Source organism: Sphaeramia orbicularis, chromosome 2 (genome assembly GCF_902148855.1).
Source record: "Sphaeramia orbicularis chromosome 2, fSphaOr1.1, whole genome shotgun sequence".
Lineage (NCBI taxonomy): Eukaryota > Metazoa > Chordata > Actinopteri > Kurtiformes > Apogonidae > Sphaeramia > Sphaeramia orbicularis.
In genome coordinates, this window is record NC_043958.1 from 10,451,320 (window position 1) to 10,474,552 (window position 23,233).

Below are 23,233 nucleotides of genomic sequence, written 5' to 3' on the forward strand. Positions count from 1 at the left end.
ATACACTGACCCTCTTATCTATCATTTAGTCTCTTATATTGTTATTGTCCATGTTTTAAATCATTTTCATCTGTAGTCTTTTACATTTGAATTACATTTTACCAGTAGACTCATTAAGATTAAAAATATTTTACAAAGCATTCTGGACGTAAGCTATTATACAGTTTTCATCTCAGGCAGTTTTTTTTTTTTTTTAATTCAATAACAACTGGTGACCCAATAAAAACACATCCACAACCCATATCCAGCCTTAATATAAAAGTCAAAGTAGTCAGTGTACAGTAAAATGCTCCCTGCTTCATTAGTTTTACTTTTACATTCACATGGATGCCACATTTTACTGTTGTAGACGCTTAAGGCTGAGCTCATTTTCAGAACTGTATATACTGCTGGTAGTTAATTGACAGGAATGCATCATATTTGATCAGAGCATGTTTGTTGCATCACTGTCCTGTAAGTAGAATCAGATTTTTCTCAGCTCATGATAGAACACTTAATGCTGCATCACAACATGCAAAAATCAACACATATGGAGATGTGAGGCCTTCACTATACAGGGAACAGATGAAAAAACTGCAATCTGACAAGTACCCAAAGCCACTACATTCACATGACAGCATTGGTTACCTTTCAGATAAGTGTTTTTAAGTGTTTTTCCTCTACAGTGAAGGGCTCACATCTCCAAATGTGTGGATTTTGACTACAAGTACAATATTTACCTCTGAGATGAAGTATTACGTCACACAAAGTACAAGAAAACTCCACAGTTTGACTTAAATCCTAACACATTTCCCCCATAGCCTCATGGTAAACACCTGTGGCTGATTAGTCCATTTATCCTCTCTGCAGCCCAGGTTACCATGGAGACCTGACCTAGTTTAACACAACATTTGATAAGAAGTGTGACAATTAAATGTACAGTAGTTGACCAACCTTCTGGTCTTGTTTTGTTTTGCAGATTTCAAGTTGTAGAACATGTAAATGTGTCGAGTAGAAGGTAACTGGACATGCTTTCTTCTCATTTGCACCATGTGGCAAACAGGTGCACTGACGATCCACCTAGGCCCGCCCACACAAGCCTGACTGTCCAATGGACATGTGCACAGGAAGGATGTCATCTGCTCCATCAGACAGACTACATTTGTTAGTGTTGTATTTGTGCATAAATCCATTAAATCCCATTTGATTTTTAATAGAAAACCTTTAATTACTGGTATACCATTCAAATAAAACTCTGTACAATCCATTCACACTCTAAAAACAGACACACCATTTGATAAACATTGATAAACTGTGGCACAAAAATATAAAGACAGAAAAAAGTAAGGCAAGTTCTTTACAAAAAACAGTGATCCATAGATAAATATGACAAATTAAAAAGGCACAAGGTATATAAAAAAGACCATGCAGGCACATTAGGATGGAATGGGGTCGGTCTCAGTTATTGGCTGGAGCGTCCAGACTCCAGGGTCACAGATGAGATGAGAAAAACGTTGGCAGATGTTGTAGAAGTAAACTGCATGTACAGTGTGTTTGAGTAATACAATGCTTTCCCTATGGCTTTGAGGAGAATCCCCTTGTGATTTTGAGAAGCAAAGAAAAACATCAGTCTTTGGTTGAAGAAAACTGAAGATTAAGTTAAAATGATTGGCCTGCAGAGGGAAGAGGAAAATGTGTATTAAAAAAAAAGAAAAAAAAAAAAAGAGAAAAAAGGCTCTGTTCATCCCTGGGCTGTGCAGAGATTGAGTCAGTTCCCACCTCTGACCACCAGGGGGGAGCAGAGCGCCTTGTAAAGTGGATTTGAATCCAACATGAGCAGAAAACACGTCAAATGACAGAGGTGACCCACACAGCAAAGCAGAGGGAAAAAGAAGCCTTGCTATCGTCTTTTATTGGAAGATCATTGGAAGAGCTCAGTCGGAGTTCATTAAAAAAAAAAAAAAAAAAAAAAAAAAAAAGAAAAGAAAAGAAAAGAAACTCCAATGAGAATCCAGTGTTGGCACCTTTTCACGAGGACGGATGTACGCTCAAAGGAAGGCCAGCTTCTCATAGCATGAACGACTGGGTGTGTTTAAAGTCCTGCGGCTGCGGAAGAAGAAGAAAAAGAGGAGATTTAGATTTATTTCAAGAGAACTACGCCAAAACAACATGACAATTTATACTTTAATATGTGAATTCACCACAGCATCCTCTAGAGATTTATGAAAGTTACATTTAGAAAGTTGAAAATAGATGCAACATTTTAAGAACTGAACAGTAATTTTCTTTGCCATACTTGATCATAAACGTAAAGCTGACATTCTTTTTTTTTTTGTTTTCAATGAGAATATGAGAATTCAGACTACGACCTCTGTTAAAACATGGGAAAACGTTGGTTAAAGCAGATACATGAGTTCAATCTTGCTGGTATCTCAAATGCAAAATCTCTCTTTTATCTTCTTCCTTATTCCAGACTCTGGGAACTGATTTAGTTTCTAACTGTGTCGTTACATTCTGGGGGGAAAACCTTCAGGGTCAGTGAGAGCATGAATTATTACAGCACCCAAGACTGATTCTAATGCACTGTAGTAAAAACTAAAACAGTAGCTGCACAAGATAAAAAAAAAGGTCCTGATTTTGTTTTTTTTAGCATATTTATTTAGCAATTTTTGGTACAGATTTAAGTTAAACTGAACATTTGAATATTCCATTTCAGAGGTATTAACTCACCCCTCACCCCTGGTCCTACATGATGATAGTAATAAAAAAATAGCAAAGTACTCAGAAAAACAAAAACCCTAAAATAATAATAATGATAATAATAATAATAATAAGAATAAGAATAAGAATAATAACAAAAAAGAAAATAAGATAAGATAATAAAAGCAGAGAAAGGAAAAAAATGGCCAAATAACAGACATATCTGCTTAATTTGCAACAAATCGCAAGTTATGGACATGTAGTGTTAATATTATTAGAGTACACAAGTATATATAGCATGCCAAACAGGAAAAAAAAGAAAAAACATACTGGAAAAACTGCACTAAAACCATTTTTTGCAGTTTAAAGTGTCTTACGTTTTTTTTTAAGTGTTTGACCATGGAGCCCCAGCAGTCAAAGGTCCTGATTTTTGGCATTCCCAACTCTTCTCTCTGATTTGTTGAACGCTTCAGTGTTTTTCAGTGTGAGTTTTGACACACAGCTGGTGCTCAGCAGGTGTTACAACATCGAGCCCCCATTAGCGGACGGCTGTTGCAGTGAAGGTCAAAGGTCAAGTGTTTATGACTTACTGTACTGTTCCCACTAGCTCACATTCCTTTACATTTGATTCCCCTCTGATTTTTTTTTTCTAAGCTCATTATTTGCAATAATATATCGTCTTGCTTCTTAGTATTCACTGAGAAAAATTAGACAGTAACTTGAACTTCACGTTTTGGTTTCAGTTATCTGAGAGCAGACAAAGTGGCCCTACAGTACTGCTGCTTTTTGCTGACGTCCAGCAGGTTTTCCTGAGGTTTCTGAGCTGCATTTGGAATCAGGGGTCATTTATTTAGTCTTGAGGTTTAGAGGGTTGGACGTTATTTGACTAAAAACTGTCACTTTTCATGCAATATTCGTCTATTAGGTTGTTTTGATTAATACACAAAGATACAGTTGCAGAAAAAATTATTAGACCACCCTTGTTTTCTTCAATTTCTTGTTCATTTTAATGCCTGGTACAGCTAAAGGTACATTTGTTTGGACAAATATAATAATAACATCAAAAATAGCTCATAAGAGTTTAATTTCAGAGCTGATATCTATCCATTTTCCATGGTTTTCTTGATAATAACCAAAATCACTTCAGTTCTTACATCAGTATCTATGGCATTGTACTGACAAAAACAGTGCTTTTAGGCATTCCATGTTTTCTTTTCTGTGTGTTTTAGTCACATGATACACACAGGAGTTAGTACTTAGTAGTAAGTAAGTAATTTATTTGTCCATTTAACAAAACATGATATATACATACATACAGTTTGGATTTCTATATTAAACATGGGCGAAAAGGTGTAGGCAAAAGCAACTGCTTATTTATGCCTACCCTGTTTACAACAAGGAAAGCTGCAGAAACAAAACAAGATAAAAGCACAGTTTTAAACAATAATATAGATAAACAAATAATATAATCTAAACAAAATCTTTGATTCATACTGAGAATTGGCTTAGTTTATCCTGATATTTTATATTTACTGAATACCTTAGTTTCAAACATCCTTTTAAATGTGGCGACTGATGTGCATGTCTTTAATTCTTTATGAAGGTTGTTCCATAATTTTACTCCAATTACAGACATACATTTGTCTTTTGTGTTGGTACTTGTCTTTGTTTTCTTGAACGTACAGGTCCCCCTAAGATTGTACTGGGACTCTCGGGCTGAGAACAGCACCTGTATGCAGGGTGGAAGTACTGAGTACCTGATTGCATAACCATTGTTTTTGATGACTTTTGATGGTCTAATAATTTTTTCCACGACTGTATTAGTAAGAAGTGGATCAGTTAAATACATTGACCTGAGTAATGCTTCACATACAGTACTGTAAAAATCTGACGCCACCTTTATTGTTGTTGTTTTTGCAGGGTTGCAATGAGCAAACATCTATTTCTCATACTTTTTTCATCACATACAGTAAATTAACACAGGAAATATTTGCATAGCCTTAAAAGACACACAAAAAAATGAACTAAATGGGTTCTAAAGGTTAAAGTCACTATCTAGTGTGTTGAATGAAACCTGGTTTAAAACATCAGAAAATGAATGCCATAAATCTCATATTGTCTGAACAAAAGCATTAAAATCATGTCAAGTGCAAAGGGAGGTCACACTAAATGTTGTTTTCCTTAAACCTGTTTTTCCTGCTGTACATACTTCACATATACATCCACATTATACTTTAATATAGAGACTGAGAAATGCATATGTGTGGGCATTAGAACTTCACCAAACCAACATACCTAATGTTGTCCTGGGACTTTTGCACAGAATTGCATTTGTGCTCCATAAAAATAATGATTACAAAGACAGTGAAGGGTTTTGATCTTCCAAAAAGTCCAAAAAATCCCTCTTATCTACTCTTCCTAACCATTTTTCAGGGGAGGATTCCAAAGATGATAAGGAGGATTTATAAGAAAAGACACTGATGCTGAGAAAATCCGCCTGCTCTTACACTCAACAGATGTTACATGGATCAGCTGTGGTTAAACTACAGTATCATGAAAATGCGCAATTAAAAAACTCACATCTCAGATACTTCCCCAGTGTGCTCTTATCATCCTGCTTAATGTGGGATATAAACATGGCAAAAAAGTGCCTTTATTATCAAGTTTGCAGCAGAAGTAGAACTAAATAAACGGGGCTGGTCAAGGGAAGGTTAACATCTAGATCAAAAAATACATTTAACCCAGAAAGACTCAAACCACTGGCAAACAGAAGCATCTACTGATGTAAAAGGTTTAGTAACTTCTCATACACTAATCCTATCAATCCATGTAAATAATTGGTGTAAAATGCAGTTTGTCATCTTTTCATGGTCATCAGATATGACCCATTTGGACGTTCAGAGGCTCTGTAGTGAATGTGGAAACATGGTCATCTTCTACAACATCGATTCACCAGTAAAACCCAAAAAGTTGAACCAATGACAGTAAGGTAGATTCTGGTTTTTATGTTTTAAGTTAATTATATATTTGCTGAAAAAGTCCACTTTTCCTCAGTTTTGTCTGTTTCTGATACAATAACCTTCAACTTTAATCTGGGCTTCTGTGAACATCTACATAATCAGTGAATTGAGTTTAGGGAAATACATGATTTTCACTGAAAAAATGCAAAATACAGAGGATAATATTATAATAAATGGTGATCAATCACTTCGGAAAGTTAAATATAGAGAAAAAATATATTTTGGAACTGCCACAAAAGTAACACTGGGTCTTTATGGGTTAAAATCACCATTTGAAGACTTTTATTTTGAAAGTACATTACTTCTAGTGTCCAGTACAAGTTTTATTTTTTTAGAAAAATGTTTTAAAAATACTTAGATGTCAGTATATTCAGCATAAATGTATGCTTGCAATTTAACCTCCTGAGACCCAGGAAATGTCAGCAAACTATAAGCTTTTTTTGTTTTTTATTAAATAAGTGCCTATATTGGAAACATCATGATGCAACAGTTTTTTCAGATGCAGTTTTTAAAATTTTTATGGAATGTCCTTTGTGGTGGACAGTTTTCTTTTCTTTTTTTGTATAAAGTTGTGAAACTCTTGTCCACAAATGTGGACAGAAAACTCATAGCTGGGTCTGAGGAGGTTAAAGCATCACTTTGATCCTCTTCTACCGGACCTATATTATACTTATGATCAGCTGGAAGGTCTATTTAAAAACCTTTTGCTACTCTTTTTACAGTGGTTACAAATATCTAATAAACTGAGATACATACATGTTAAAAAGTATTAAATTAGTTTATTAAGGTATTTGACTTTGTAGATATTATGTACTAATAAATATGCTGAATAAACAACTGAAACTTGTAATTATTCTTCCTCGTCCATCCAATACTGAAACACTTACCAAAACTCTTGCTATTTTATGCCTTTACTTACGTTGAAAAAATACAAACTGTTTACTGTTTTCCAAAACAGACGCCCTAGAGGAGCAACAGTAAAGATTTTAGAGTTTCATGAAAATTGGAACCACACTTTAAGGCAGGTTTTACTGCAAAGTACTTAGAGGTGCTACATAATTTATCTTGTTTTAAGAGTAAATTTCTTTGTGTTTTTTGTTTTTCTGACCCCTTCTTTCTGTTTTTTTTCCTCTTACTTTATCAGTGCTGTTTTCTTTTCATTTCTGATTGTGCATTTGTTAGGTTGATATCAAAAATCAAGCACAATCATACCAATCAGGGGATCTCAACTCTGTATTGTGATAAGGCTTTGCAATAATATATATATATATATATATATATATATATATATATATATATATACACACACACACACACACAAACAAACACACACACACATATATATATATATATATATATATATATATATATATATATATATATATATATATATATATATATATATATGTGTGTGTGTGTGTGTGTGTATATATATATATATATATATAAAGCTAATTTCTTATTTTAAGTGATCATACATCTGTAGACATGCTTATTTCTAGATTTAATTCAAGAAATCTTATAAAGTGAAATGACCTTACTGCATGGACTGATATTTCACTTGTTTTGAATACCCTTTTCCTCATATTTAGTGTTTTTATCTTGTTTTCACACCCCGTTTTTGCAGTGTATAAAGTGGTCAAAAACAGATGTTAATTTTATGTCCATCTGGTACTGAGGAGTTTTTACAAAGCCACAAAATTAGATTAAAACATTTTTTTCAATCACACATCTAAATGTGCTCATTATTGCCTGCAAAATGTGGTATGATTCATCTTTCTACCATAAATAGTTGTGAAAGGGCAGAAAAAAAAAAGCAGCGCGGCTGTCCATCCGTTACTGCTCGGCCGGCCCCGAAGGCTAAAATTGCTGTAATAGTCAGTTACACTCATCCTCACGTTCATTCGTATCTGTCAATATGGATCAATCAATCAGCACAAGTGTATCAAAATAGCAAATCCATGCCAAATAAGCATAAATTATGCCTAAAAACCTACTATCCCACATGCGGACTTTCTTTAGTTTATATGTCAAATTAAAAACATCATCTTCCTGCATTTACTATTATGTTTTAACCACAGATGCACTTCCTTCAGCCTGATTCAATCTGGTTTCACTGTTTACAGGTTAGTTTTGTTAAGGACTATTTCACTGACGGAGGCAAAAATGATAAAATAATATTCCTATGGGCTGAAACTGAATAACATGCAAATTGAGGACAGATTCAAATGCATTTAATTCACATTTTACATGTTAAAAGTTTGTTTTATGAGCAGAGGGGTTGGCTGATGTTGCTGCTGCAGTGCATTGTGGGTCATCATTTTGTCCTCTCCTTTGGTAAAGGACGGTCCAGTGTATCCTACACTGAAGGACACACTAAAGGAAGCATTGAGGCTCCTTTCCTTTGCATTTAGAGAATTCAAACAACTCTTATCATGGCTGACACTTAGATACTTCCGCGACATTTCACTCAATTTGGAGCAAAACGAAGCAAAAAGGACTATTCGGACGCATCCCATAACTGACAGGAAACATGGTAGGGAATAGTCGGTAGAGGTCATTTCCTTTTGCTTTATTAGGTGTCATAAAAAAAGCACTTAGAAATGCTGACCTGTTTAATATTAATAAACACTAGTACTGTCAAACGATTCAAATTTCAATTCGATTAATCACAGGGTTGCTGTGGATTAATTTCAATTAATCACAATTGAATATCATTCATTGTTAATCTATATTAATTGTGCTTCATTTTTGCATGAGGAAACAGACTCATGAAAGAAGGGAATATATATGCACTTAACGTGTTTGTCACAAGCTGGGCGACGCATTAGCCGGAGTGTTAGCAGAATCCCCAACGAACGTATGCTTCATGTTAATGTGGAATTTTAAGCTGGAAGTGCTTCGGTGAATAGAAAACTCCTTCCTGCAGAGTGTGTATAATACTTAATGTTGGTCAGCTCTTCTGTTTTTTTTTGTACTCATACTTCCCATCCAGAGGGCCAACGTGCTGTTTAATATCTTCCTGTCATTACTGGATCAACTGCCCATTTGCGTTAACTCTACATGGACAAACTGCCCCTAATGCATCGTCATAGACATTCAGAGTCATTCTGAATTGCAGATGGGTTAATTACGTAAAATTTTTTGAATCAGATTAATCATGATGAATCCGATTAATCCCTGTTAACGTGTTAATTTTGATAGACCTAATAAATACCATTTCTCAATTCAGATCAATTTGCAAGTTTATTATTTGTCATTTTATTTATTATTTTGATGAACAGAATGTGAAAAATATTTATTTTATTTAAGCAATTTTTACATATTCAATTTATTTATATTCTTTTTCAATTTTATTTATTTTATTGTATTTTATTTTATTTACATGCAGACAATGAAATATATTTCTCATATATATTTCTATATATTTTATGACATTTATTATATATCTATTTTTACTTTTTCATTCATCTTTAAAGTCATTTTTAAATAATTTGCTCATTTCATTGATCAATCGATCACCTAGTTCATCATAGTTCTTGACTTATTTCTAGTAATATTGGATTGCAATTATCATTATATTCTCCTGAGACCCAGGAAAGTAAATATTTTGGCTTTTTTTACATTAAATAATTGTCTTGATTGGAAAAAGCATGATGCAACAGTTTTTCAGATACAATTTTAATTTTAATTTTTTTATGGAATGTCCTTTGCAGTGGACAGGATTTTTTTTCTAAGTAAAGCTGTGAAACTCTTGTCCCCTACAGAGGACAAAAATGTATTTCTTTATAAAAATTGTAAAGCAAACATTTAAAGTGTTCTTAGCTGGAGTCTGTGGTTAACATTTACACCAAAGAAAACCCCTGATGGGTTTATGATCCACATTTATGACAAACCCTGACCTTTCCATGCATCGTACAGTTGGGTGCCTTCATTTTTTTCCAAAGCCATATTTAATAGTCTGTACATCTCAAAAGCTGAGCACGTGTAACTCTGACTCACTCTTAGTCACAGCAGATCAGCTGAACACACGAAATATGATGTGAAATGTATATAGTGTTACATAATAAGAATGTTATTTAATAATTAATGACACATATTTACTTTGGAGGCAATTTCTATAGAAATCGATAACGAACTCGGCTCCATCAGCAGAATATGTGACACCATTAAAGGGAAAATATTGACAAAATGGCGCGGTTTCTGTGTGGAAATAACTAACCTTCAGAGGAAGGCGTTACCTTTAATTCTACTGGAACAAATCTCATCCCCCAGAGGTGTCATGTCAATCAAATCTCCACTCTGTCTCAAATCAGGCTTTTGCTCAGGAAAGTGAAAAGAAATGGAGGGAGTGGGGGTGAAAGGAGGAAAAGGGCAGATAAAATAAAGTCACACTTACTTCTTGGGGCGGTGGGATGTAGTTGACATTGGACCTGAAAGACAAAGATGCTGTAAGTGCATTGGACAGTTTGACACAGTCACAGAAGAGGAGAAGAAACCTGAGGCGGACAGCTGCATCCTGACTCATATCTTTGCCCTGCATAAATAATGCACATCATACATGGCCACTCCCCCAGTGGGTAAAAAGGAAATACTGCCTGTGTGAACTCTAAATGACTGAGTAGGCCAGTATTAAGCTGAAGTCAGGAAGTTCACATGCTGCTGCACAGAAAAATAAAAATCATCTGTGTCAGTATGTGTCTGTCATCACACTCACGTGTCCTCAGATCTGTGCAGGGTTTGGCTGCTGATGTGGGCTGCCCCAGGACACTGGGAGATCCAAAACGACCTGCAGGGGGTCAGTTTGGTCGGCTTTAATATAAAAAAACCGGGTCAATGCTTGGGCTTCACACTGCACGCCATGCTTTAAGAGGAGGTGGGGGGTTATTTATTAGCAGCGACGCTGTTTGGACATGCAGCCGGTCATGATGCAGTCGAGCCAAATCGTTTTGCTTTGGTGAGCAGGTCAAGTGGTGAGCCAGTCACATGCAGCAATCAAACGCCGGCAAGCAGACCGGAGTCAACCTCCCCTCTACACAGGAAACACTTACTGGAATACCAGGAATGGAGTGGTTTATATATGACAGATTGAAGTTTAAAGCATCTGAGGCTGAAAATGATTTTTTGTTCTGATGTTTGTGGCTGATCCTCAATAAAAATGCCTTCATTTACTCCTTATGGACTGGGTGATATATTGAAATAATTTAATTCATTGCAGTTTTTAGTTTTGACTCCTGTTTAACATTAGCCCATAAAGACCCAGTGCTAATGTGGAATGAATGAATGAATTTTTCTCTCTAATAAACTTTCTTAAGTGATTTATCACCATTTATCATGATATTATCCTCTGTATTTTGCATTTTTCACTGTAAATCATGTATTTTCCTATATTCAATTTCCTATACTTAATTTAGAAAAGTCTTAATGTAAAAACAAGTGTCTTCATCCACTGTCATTGATCCAACTTCATGGGTTTTACTGGTGAATCAATGTTGTAGCATATGACAGTGTTTCCATGGTAACTAGGAGCCTCTGTCCAAATGGGTCATATCTGATGACCATGAAAAGATGACCAACTGCATTTTACACCATTTATTTACATGTATTGATAAGATTAGTAAATCAACAGGTATTAAACATTTTCAATCAGTAGGCGGTTTTGGTCACTGGCGGCTGTTTGGGTCTTTATGGGTTAATATATACTATTTCTCAATTCAGATCTATTTGCAAGTTTATTCATAATTACACAAAATAAATACAGAAAAATTAGAAGGAACTCTTTCCCTCCAACTTTTCATTCATTCATTCATTCATTTATTTATTCAATTCATCTTTTAACAGAGCTCAACCAATGGGGGCAGACCTTTTGTAACACGTGCCTGAAAATGTTGTTTCCAGCCCTACAACAAAAAACTGACAAAAATGAACGACATGCACTGAAATGTATGATTTTATCAAAACAAACAGGACCCTCTGAGTGTGAAATTGTAATTTTGCAGTTACATATACATATATTCAATTTGTAGACACGTAGTTCATCATAGTTCTTGACTCATTTCTAGTAATATCGAATTGTAAATCACAAAATTAAGATTTGAAGACTGTGAATACATTGTCCCGTCACTAAACACAAAATAATATTTATTACAAATAGACCACATTGACACCCTTGTGAGAGCTTTGACCACTGCAATGATTACATAATCCTCAGCAGGATTACACAAAAATCACAGCACTGATTGTCATGAGACTTGAACGGGATGGTAGAAGGGTGAACACTTTACATTTTGGAGCAGATCCATAGAGAAGTGGCACAGTCTGGGATTATGTTCCTCTGACTTAAACACTGTAGATTCCTGGTCTATGAGAGGAACAGTGAATGCTCTCTGAATGTCCTTCTAGTTTTTTGTTATTGTTGCCTGTGACATTGCACATATAATGTTTTGGAATCATGTTTTATCTTTGGTTCACAGTGACAGAAAAATATAGACAGCAGGTCCAAACCACTGAGATAAATGTAATACTTTATCCATATTGCTCAGCATTAATTTTCAGATATCGTCAATCTTGTGATTATTTAGTGTAAATACCATAAACACACTTTACCTTGTCCTTTTTGTGCTCTCCGTCTGTTCATGTATTCATTTATCTCTTTTGGTTTTAGTATGATAAACCCATGACACCCATTATTTATGTACAACTCAAAACTTTTGGATATATTTATTCCCCATCTTGCTGATTGCATTTTTATTTTGTATATTTTGTTTATTTTTTGTTGTATTGATGATTTCTTTCCACCTACTTTTTATTATACTTGAACACTTATACTGAATACATGTGTTTACATTGTTTACACTGTTACATTTATACATTTTTATACTACTTTTATGTTCTTAAATTCTACCCTGTCATACAGTGTATCTCTAATTTGCACGTATTTCGATTCCACACTACTTTATAGTTTATATTTTTCTAGTATACAGTATGTCTGTATCTTATTGTGTTGTTGTTATTTAGATGTAAGTCCACTGTTGCTGGCAGAGACCACCTCAATTTTGTTGCACAACTGGTGTAATGACAATAAAGCCCATTCTGTTCTATTCTATTCTATTCTATTCTATAGTTGTTTTGTGGTTTTTTTTTTTAAATTTACACTGATTTTTTTTCTCATTTTATGAAAACTTAGGGAAGTAAACAGGAGGTAAAGTGTCCATAAGGTGCATTGTTTTCTTCATGGATGCTACAACCAGCTGAAAAATCAGCAGGGCCGAACCCTTGATGTGCACTCCTCTGTTAACTTGTGCCGACTATTGGTGCATCAGAAATCATGTCACATTGTCTTTGAGTCTTTGTGAAGAAGCCTGTTCTATAAATAGGAAGTTGACACTGACAGCTCCGGTTCGCTCAGTGGGATAAGCATCAGACTTTAACCTAGACAAAGAGCTTTCGCATCAGCTTCAAGGAGAGCTCTGCGCTGTCTCTCCATCAAATGCTGCGCAGTAACAAGCCAGTAATCAAATAACAGAGAGTCAGGCCAGTTAGGCGAGTCACTCGAGGTCGACGTGCATTTAGGTCTGTGGTTTCTGCCTTAACGGACAGTTGGGCATTACCGTGTCCTGAAACCCACTCTGGTGTGTTTACCCTCCACAGGACTTCCACAGCTCTCTGTTATGTCACCTTCTCATTCTTCAATCCAACCATATCTAAACAATCTATTCCAAATTAGCTATCCAATCAGTTTAATTGCCTTCAATTCTTCCTCCTGCCAATATTTTCCTCCTTGCTGATTACAAGCCAGTAATTATTCCATAATTACGTCGCACTGATTATTTCTCCCCACTTTAATTTCCGACATTGCTAGATCATCTGTCGGGGTACGATTTGACACGATTTCAACATCTGCTCTGAAGTGGCAATCAATATAAAAACAACCTTTTCCCATGGTTTTTGCATCTGTTGGCGCCAATCACCAAGTGAGTAGAAACACAGGCGCTGCTGTGGCTTTAACACACACTTAAACACACACAGCCACAGCTGTCACTCCATACAGTCCTGACTCAGCACACAGACGCAGACACACTGTCTAAGTGCAACAACAACCCACGCACACCCCTCCTCCTCCTCTTCCTCCTCTTCCTCCCCTGTCCCTTAATCCTCAGTGTGTACGATATTAGCGTGCTTCTGTGTTTGTTCACATCAATGTTAATGCAATCACTGAGCTCTTACCTTCCTCTGTGGCCTGCTGACGGATGAGTCGGGAGGACATGGAAAGGAGAGCAGGAAATGTCACTTATTTCAGACAAAGTAAAAACTCTTTTGCTGGTAATTGATGGACTAATGGACAGACTATCATGTAGAGTAAAAAAAAAAAAAAAACTCACGGGAGAAGAAACCGTTGCGGTGTAAGAGGAACCCCCCACAGCTGCAGACCACAACAACCAGGCAGACCACCAGGACCGCCGCCACCACGGCCGTGACGTTAACATCCTCTGGGGGTGAGAGCAGGATGTGTTAATGATGGTGTAAAGAGAACACAACACAGGGGAAAGATGCGACACTAAAAGCATCAGATGCAGGATATTCCTAAAAACTGGCTGCAGGTGTGATGGTGTACTTCTACAGCCTGTATTTTCTAATCATCCTCTTGTTTTTCAGTGTTCAGGATGTTTCTGGGCTGCAACCTTTACACAATGGGTGTACAGCCCCCACCCAAAGTACAGGCCCTTTCCGGTGTGACCCATGGGACATCACTTCTAAAAAACATATTGACAAGAAACTTCATTTATGCTGTCAGGAGCTAAGGCTTGTGGAATTGGTAACATCTTTTAAATCCTTACTTAAAACACTTTTTTATAGACTTGCCTTTATGTGATGTTGTCCCTTTTTAATGTTGAATATTTAATTTTACCCTGTTCTGGTTAGTCATTTATATTGACATACATGATGTTGTTTTATTTCATTCCTTCATTTTTGCATGTTTGCATTGATTTGACAGCATCATGGTACATTATTTCTGCCCTCTCTACTTCCATACACTCAAATTTATTCAGAGTGTCATGTTTTCACGTTTGCTGTACATATCTCTTTTATTGTGTTGTTTTCTATGTTTTAGTGTCTGCTTGCATCTTGTATTCTGCTGTTATGCCCTTCTGCTTTGTCTGTCAAAGCACTTTGTAAACTCAGTTTTTAAAGGTGCTACATAAATAAAGTTATTATTATTATTATTATTATTATTATTATTATTATTATTACCTATAGTATGTGATATTTCTCAATTAAAAGATGACTTTTTTTCCAAGAAAGTCATATTTTACAGTAAAGATTGTACAGTAACGTGAAAAAAACGGCTCAGTGGACTTCATCTCTTGTCTCACATGATAAGACTTCATCAACACCAAAACAACTGTTACCTTGATACATCTCACCTAGTTTTTTGTTGAGTGGAAAAGTATCAAGAGAGGTGAAAACCATATACAGGTCTGGTCATGTTGCAGCTGCAGAGACCTTTTTAGTAGCTCTGAGCAGTTTGTGCAGAGATTAGTTAGGATATCACTTATTTTCTATTTACAAATTTTCTCTAACCATCAGATTTGCATCCAACTGTGAGTTTCTCAACTTCCAAAATTACCTTTTACATTGAAAAACATCATATGTGTAAATCAGGCAGGATCTTGTCATTGACTACTGTACATATATTTTTCCAAGTGAGATCCCATGGGGAGACACCCGGAAAAGGACGGGACAGTAAAAAAAAAATACAGCGAAATGGAACTAAATGGAAAGTGAGGAAAGACTGTTCCAAAATAAGAGTGAATTTGGAGTTGGCATTTGTTTTTGTTGGAGAGGTAAGTAGATTTTGGCAATTAGCCTAATTATTTGATAAAGTTTTGACTTTTCACATAAAAAATACAAGTCTTTTACCAGTAGCTTACACTTCTTGTACCAATTTAATGTTGTTAACACTTTCACTGCCATGGGCCGATTAAATCGGCTTTACGAAAACAACCTGTAAAGTGCCACGGGCCGATCAGATCGGCTTTGGAGAACACGCCACATTTGTGTACAAACAAACCATCCACCCCCATTTCTTTCTCACATTTCGATGACGTTCTTTCTGTGTCCCCCTTTTGAGACCAAGCAGACGGGAATTTGAGGTCACGCGACCAAAAAATAATTTTTTTATCTTTTTAATGTTTCTTATTCTCCGGTGTTTCATCAGAGGGAGCCCTCCATGCCAGGGGGCGGCTGTGGACTCCGGGGGCTGTGGCGCCTTCTCTCACTGGGGTCCGCTCCTTTCTGGTGGGTGGGGGTCCCAGTTGGCCCTCTCCCACTAGTTGGGATGCGGGGCTGTGTTGCTGGTGCCTGGTCGCCGGGGTCGGCGGCTGCATCCTGGTGCGGATGGCTCCCTGAGACAGCGCCTCCTAAATTGATCTTTTACTTTTACTTGTACATTTTTGTTCTGGTCTACCCGTGCTCAGTCAGTCTTCTTAAGTATGTGTGAGCTTGTGGGTTTGCATGTATATGTGTGTGTGTGTGTGTGTGTGTGTGTGTGTGCGGGTGGGGGGCGGTACTGATTTTTAAACTGATATGTAAAGCACTTTGTGCTACAGTTTTTAATGTATGAAAAGTGCTATATAAATAAAGATTATTATTATTATTATTATTATTATTATTATTACTATTATTATTATTATTATTATAAATTATGCAAATTACGATCAATAATGAATCGGCTGCGTCCGGTGCGTTTTGAATCTAATCAGCAATCGGTCGGATGTTACCGAGCGGTTTCCTGCAGGATTCTTCAAATATCATAAAAACGACGCGAAATACTGAAAAACGGCCAAATTCTGTGGCACTTTTAAGGCTTATTAGCCCCTTAACTGTCTGGCACTTAAAGAGTTAATAAAGTTTCAATATGTGAGATTGCCATGTGCTTGTGACTCCTTTCTGCTCATCTACAGCAGTAACATTGTGCAGCAACACAAGCTACCATTAGCTAAGAAGTCAAGGCTGATAATGTCACCAGGCATGTAGATCTTAGTACAAAACTAGCTCCACTCTGAGAAAGGGTGGGCACGAATCTGAGAGACAAATCACAAATGGTATAAATGATCATAGATGGTGAAATATAATTTGACACTTTAATTTGTTGCTAATTCAGTGTCTGTACCGCTGTTCTAGCAGCATACTGAGGTCAGTCTTGTCAGTCTAGAGTGTTTTCCTACTTTCTTGTTTTATTTGCAAGTGCTTTAAAACATTTTGACCTAAAAAGGATACTGTAGCCCTGTAACGGTGTCCATCCATCCCTGCAGATGGTTCTATCTCAGGCTTTTCAGGCTTGAAGGACAAAGTGTTGTATATTGTCTGGTCAAATTTGTGAGTGACTTTGACTTTTCTTAAGTCAACTCATAAAAGTAAGAACACATACTGAGATTTTTAAAGCAGGGGTGGAACAACTTTACTGGGTTTTCCCCTCCACTGCATCCCTGATTTTATCCTGAACTGAGAGGTGGATGTGCAGGGGGATAAGGAGGGAGGAAGTGAGAGAACACACACGCGAACACACACTCACCTATCGTCATGTGTTTGCCCTCGCACATCTTTGCCGGGCCCACGCCGTTGGACGCCAGGCAGCTGTAGCGGCCAGTGTCCTCTTTGGCTACAGCCTTAAACTCCTGCAGAAGAGATGGAGACTGAGGGTGAGGATGGAGCTGACTGGACGTCATTTGAAACCGCTACCTATTATCACAACAAACACTGTCTTCAGCAAATCCCCACAGAGACAACAGACAGTGTACAGTATTTACACAATCCCTCTTCTGTCTCTTATCGGGACTAAGGCGCACACATACGCACCAGTACTCCCGTGTGAGAGTTGATTAGATATGTAACGTTGGCACGGCGAGGCGGGCTCATCGGCTGGTTGTCCTTGTACCATGAGTAAGTGGCCGGTGGGATGCTCTGCTGGTCCTTACAACGCAGCTGCACCACTGAGCCAGTCACTGCTGAACTGGGGATTTCACAGAATGGGGTGTGTGGTGGCACTGCACGATGGAACAAAGTACAGAAAAGAAAGAAACACTCAAATCTACAGTATTTTGTCTGTGTAGAACAGATTTTCAGACTGATGCTTTATTGTCATTGGACTGATCAATAACTAAATATGTATATTATAAGTACACCTAAATATATATGTAAATACTTATATAAACGGCACATTTTTTTTTGTCTTTATATTTCATGTTTCACACTGCATATTTCCAGCCCGTCTTCCCTGCACTTTATTTTTGTTACTTGCCGCTGCCAACTGTGAAATTTCCCCATGGTGGGATCAATAAAGTCTTGTGTTGTGTTGTGTTATCTTATCTTATCTTAACCCTTTAACAACCACAATCTCTCCGGCGCTGCATTTTGCACTTCACAGCATTCAAATTACTGTAACTCCAGAACCGTTTGCACAATCCACAAAATTCAAATGACATGGGAAAGCTGAGACACTGAGCTTTTCAATACTATATAACACTTTATGGCAGCAATGTGGGACTCTATTACAAGTAGAAAGGAACTGTTTGAGGCTAAAAAACACCTGGAAATAACAAAAAATATGAAGCCATAATGTGGATACTGAATGTTCTAGCCCAAAAAGCATGTTTGAGAAGATGTAAAATAGCTGAAAGTTTATTTCTGCAGTCTCAAAAAGTTTCATTACGCACATTTACAGTTGTATCTGATAATAAATATGCCAAAAACTTCAAGTCCATTTTTCCTTTTTTTTACAAAAACACACTGTTTTAAGCATTTATTATTTATAATAATGATAATTAATGACCAGATATTGAAAGTAAAGTTCTTCCTGCAAAACAAAGATGAAAAAAAAAAGACATTTTCTGACTTTTATTGCCAAGAAAACATGAAGACACCTAGGCGGCCGGTTATAATGGCAGTAATATGACCAGTCTTAAGTAGAATTCCAAGTAGCAGCATCATAGTCATCTTGATGTAATAAAGTGTCTAAAAAATCATGAAGTATCCTAAAATATGTGACTGCCTTAAGATAGTTGTAAAATAATCGTCATATAAAAATAGACTTCAAAAAGAGTAAATGTACTGATTTGCATTTTGCACACTGCATTCCTGAAGAACTACTAGCCTAAGAAGGCAAAAACTGAGACCTACCCAGGACTTTGAGGGTGACATTGGTCTCGCCAAGGTTTACGGAGTCCAGAGGAGCGCTGATCTCACAGCGATAGTCCCCCGCATCCTCCTGGGTCACCCTCTGCAGAGTCACCGTGGCCCCTTCGATGGTTGCCCTACCCTCGAACGGACCTGAGAATGGGGAGTAAGGACACAAAAAAAAAAAAAAAAAAAAAAAAAAATCACATAAAATGACCGAGTAGGAGAAAATAAAACAACTACTGACTCATGGAATGTATTACATGTCCATAATGCATCACAGTTACAACAAATCTAAAAAACTGAAATCCTAGAAGGTCAAAATACTATGCAATACAGTCCAATACAATTAGACCTCTTCCTCATCCTCACACAACTCAGAGCATATCCACCTTGGGCTTGGCGTCGGAGTGAGAAAATATACCTTTAATTTTTCAAGACATCAGCACAGAAACCATGCTTTTATGACATTTCTAAAACACAAACTGGAAGCTGATTTCCACTTTCTTTCCACATACCAGACATGAGAGCTGCATTTGACTATTTTTAATCATGTTGCAGCTGCAGTGGTTGATAGTGTTGTAGCATCGCTGGGGAAAAAAATCCATTATTACCTTTCCGCATATTGCAATTCAAGTGGTCTTAGAGGACATGACACTTCTGCATCTACTCCTTGCTTGCGTTTTCCTGCTGTAGAAAATCTACCCTGTGGCTAATCACCGGTGTTTTCAGAGAGATCAGAGGTTAAATACTTGATGGAAAGCTGTAATTGTACACCGCTGATCAAATTCTGCCTACTGTTGTACTCTTTAGCTCAACGTGGAAGTATGAAACAAAGTCAAGGCTCATGTGTATTACTATTTAGTAGTTCGATTTGGACAGAGAGGAGAAAGCTGCAGAAGGAAGCAGAACATTTTACCCAGTTTTGATTATAGCAACATTAATGGAGGACATGTTTGAGTCCATCATAACTCACTCCATCATTGTATCACTTGTATATTTCCCAATGTCTTCATCTGTGGCTTCTATGCCGTCAATGTAAAACAACCAAATTCATTACATTTAATAGCTTGATTTATAGGTGTGCATTTTAGGCACACCCAGTGACAGGTACTAGTATTTTAGAACATTTGATCTAGCGCAAAAAATCATTATGCATATTACCCAGTGTTGGTGTTAATCATTGACATATGCCAGGCTGCAAAAATGAAAAAATAAGTACTCCAATTTTTATACAGTATATTGAAAAAAAAGTTTTTTGCATCAAAAAATATGGTTCGTTTACATTACAAACATGGCATTTAAAGGGTTAAAAAACATGAAAAGGAATGAGTATTTGGTATTTTTATTTACAGCTCAAGTTGATCAGATATAAAAAGCTGTATAAGAGTTGAAAAAAAACTATTTTTTTTTTTTTAATGTTATTCCGCAGCTGTGTCTGTTACACACACTTGGTGGTTAGAAGGGCCTCTCGGGGTGGGATACCGGAGGGTTAACTTGGTTTAGTATCATTTCTGTTTTGTCTCTCACTGCTCCGTTCTGCAGGTACCTGGATCTGCCTGTTCTGAAGTGTTTGCCTTCCCAGTGTTTGTTTATGTGTTTTCTCTTCCTGCCACTGTCCACACACGCCAACCATTTCGAGGCAGATGGTCGCCCACCCTGAGAGGCTTCTTCCCGTTAAAAACAGTTTTTCCTCCAAACTTTCCTTGAAGGGGATTTGGTGGATTTTTCTCTGTAATACTGTAAGGTGTTAACCGTACAAGGTCAAGTGTCCTGAGATGACCTGTGGAGTGACTACAGATTATAGGAGGGCACATATCCAATTCTGGAATATAAGGTATGATTTAACCCTCAGAGAACCGGAATATATTTATATGATACCGGATCTGTTCTAGTTTATTTAGTTTTTTAAAGTATTTCTATATTATCAGTCAGAATCGGGTATGGAACATGTGATTTCGGGGAACCTCAGTTTCATCAAAGCTGCAATTTTACATTAACTTTGTCTAAGAAACAGCAAATTTACATGGAAAATAATAATAGTGATGTTTTAACCCACAAAGACCAAGAATTATTACTTTCAAATAATTTTTTTCTCTATATTTAACCGTTCCTAAGAGAGTTTATCACCATTTATTATAATATTATCCTCTGCATTTTGCATTTTTCCACAAAAATCTGGTATTTTCCTATATTTAATTCACTGATCATGCAGATGTTCATAAAATGTCACAGTAAGCTAAAAAGGTTATTATATAGAAACAGAGAAAACTGTAGAAAAAGCGACTTTTTCAGCAAAATGAATCATTAACTGACCATGAAAACAAGCATTTACAACCACTGCAATAGTAAAACAACATGGGTTTTACTGGTGAATTAATGTTGCAGATGATGACAGTGTTTCCAAGTGAAGTATGGAGCCTCTGAACATCCAAATGGGTCATATCTGATGCAGATGAAAAGCTGAGAAACTGTATTTTACCTGGATTAGTATTGATAGGATTAGTGGTTCAGGAGTTATTAAACATTTTAGCTCAGTAGATGCTTATAGTTGATGTCATACTGCTCCTTCATTTGACTCATTTTTGGGCATTTTAACCTTTAACTGATAAAGATGGGGAAATGTGTGAGGTTAAAAAAAAAAAAAAAAAAAAAAAAAAAAGAGTAGGGGTACGAGGTGTAGTAAATGATCCATCTTTTCAGGAATTAAACTGAGGTCTCATTGCTCAGAGCACTGTGCATTATCAAGTTACCCTGACTTGTTATTTGTGAAACTGTTGTTATTTTATACAAGTATATTGTGCATTTTTGTGTGTTTTGTTTGTCTGTTGTAAATGGAGAGCCTGATGTGGAGCATTTGTATCCTGTACCAGAAAATGCATAAAGAACCGCATAAATAAAATCAAATGAAGACTTTTTTTCCCTCTGCTGTGTAATATTTCCACATCGTCAAGTGTTGGCAGCAGCTCTTTCTAAGAAATCGCTAACTCTTTATTCATGTCACTTCATAAACTGACTTCAGTAAAGTGGAGTTGCCAATGATGAGGGAGGAGGAGGAGGTGATGGGTCAAAGAGACATTTTGACGCTTTGAGATTTGACGAAATTGTTAGGCTAACTGCGATGTTCATTAAGAAGGTTGATAGTGTCAACGTTATGATTCATTATTTATCCCCCCCCATTAAATCTACACCAGAAACCACAGAGGAGAGAGATCAAGGGTAGAAGACGGTTAAGATTTTATGCCTTGACATCACTGCTAAAACGTCTCCTGCAGTTTATCCATCATCCCTGCCTGTCTATGTGCGTCTGCACCCGGGTGGAGTCTCATCTCACGGCCAAAATGTCCTCCCATGTGGCAAACCCCCCCCCTCCAGCTGGTACTGCAAGCTGATTAAAACAAATGCCCCGTTTGTCACCCGAGGGATAAACAGTGACAGGCTGCATTCTCACCTCTGAAGTGTCCATCAAAGTACACAAAGGAAACATCCTTCCCTTTCTTCTTCCACTCGATGCGTGGGTTCGGGTCTCTTTCTGTGCGAAACATGCAAGACAGCACCGCGTCTGGGAAAAAAAAAATAATAAAAAGGAAGCCAATGAGATATTTATGGTGGCATAGCAAAGCCAAATCACAGGCTGTTTTAACTGCTTGGTCTATTTATAGTTTATTTATAGCCTTTTAGTGTATTCTGACAGAGGGAGTCTGATAGAAGGCCTTTGAGGGGATAAAAAAAGTTCCTGCTGCCTCACCTGAGAACTCGCGCACCTCCACCTTGTGTTTGTTGGTCGACACGGTGACGGGGACAGAAGGGGAACCTGGAGATGGCGGGGAAAAGGCAGAAGGAAGAGATAAAGTAGAAGGGTGAGAGCAGTTCAGAACGTAATATCGCTTGTCATCCATTAAGGGGCAAGGTGAATTGGGTAAAGTGCTCCACGTTGCCCGCCAACTGCAAGAGGAGAATGCTTAATGGCTGTGTTTGGACTCTTGCTCTACTGTCTACAGCAGACTGAGGCTTTCTCCAGGAGATCTGAGGTGAGGGCAGGATTACTCCCTCCTTCGCTTTAATCCTACCAGGCTAAGCAGCAGCAGCCGTATGTTTATTTAAGCGCAGGTTAAGACAAGGTCAAGGGAGCATCTCCCAAGATTGCTACAGCGGCTTGTCCAGATTACAGTGATGTATGGCGGGGCGTTATCATACGGCGAAACGCCTCCGTGTCCCTGTTTGCCTCGACTCTGTCTGTGTGTCACTGATACCCAACATACATCTAAACAGGAAGAAGACGCTGGAGCTGCCTTTCCTGTGCGCTGATTGGTTTAGATTTGGGATTATTGTGCGTCGTCCTGTTTGTTTGCAGGTTA

The 23,233-nt window shown here is 37.2% G+C and overlaps 1 protein-coding gene across 3 annotated transcripts in view; it reads right to left on the reverse strand.

Annotated features, from left to right (window-relative positions):
* Positions 1-1,155: 1,155 nt before the first annotated feature.
* The window catches only part of jam2a (junctional adhesion molecule 2a), a 29,184-nt gene continuing 7,106 nt past the window's right edge, over positions 1,156-23,233 (reverse strand). The window contains exons 2-11 of one of the 3 annotated variants that reach the window (XM_030157801.1): positions 22,624-22,689; positions 22,327-22,437; positions 18,879-19,028; positions 17,559-17,746; positions 17,275-17,377; positions 14,081-14,188; positions 13,926-13,938; positions 10,417-10,488; positions 10,099-10,132; positions 1,156-2,085 (exon numbers count right to left, since the gene is read on the reverse strand). In XM_030157801.1, coding sequence (XP_030013661.1) covers positions 2,047-2,085; positions 10,099-10,132; positions 10,417-10,488; positions 13,926-13,938; positions 14,081-14,188; positions 17,275-17,377; positions 17,559-17,746; positions 18,879-19,028; positions 22,327-22,437; positions 22,624-22,689 — 884 coding nt within the window. In that variant the 3' untranslated portion in view covers positions 1,156-2,046. Of the gene's footprint in view, positions 2,086-10,098; positions 10,133-10,416; positions 10,489-13,925; positions 13,942-14,080; positions 14,189-17,274; positions 17,378-17,558; positions 17,747-18,878; positions 19,029-22,326; positions 22,438-22,623; positions 22,690-23,233 lie in introns of all 3 variants that reach the window. The other 2 variants (XM_030157793.1, XM_030157811.1) reach the window with 2 other exon arrangements.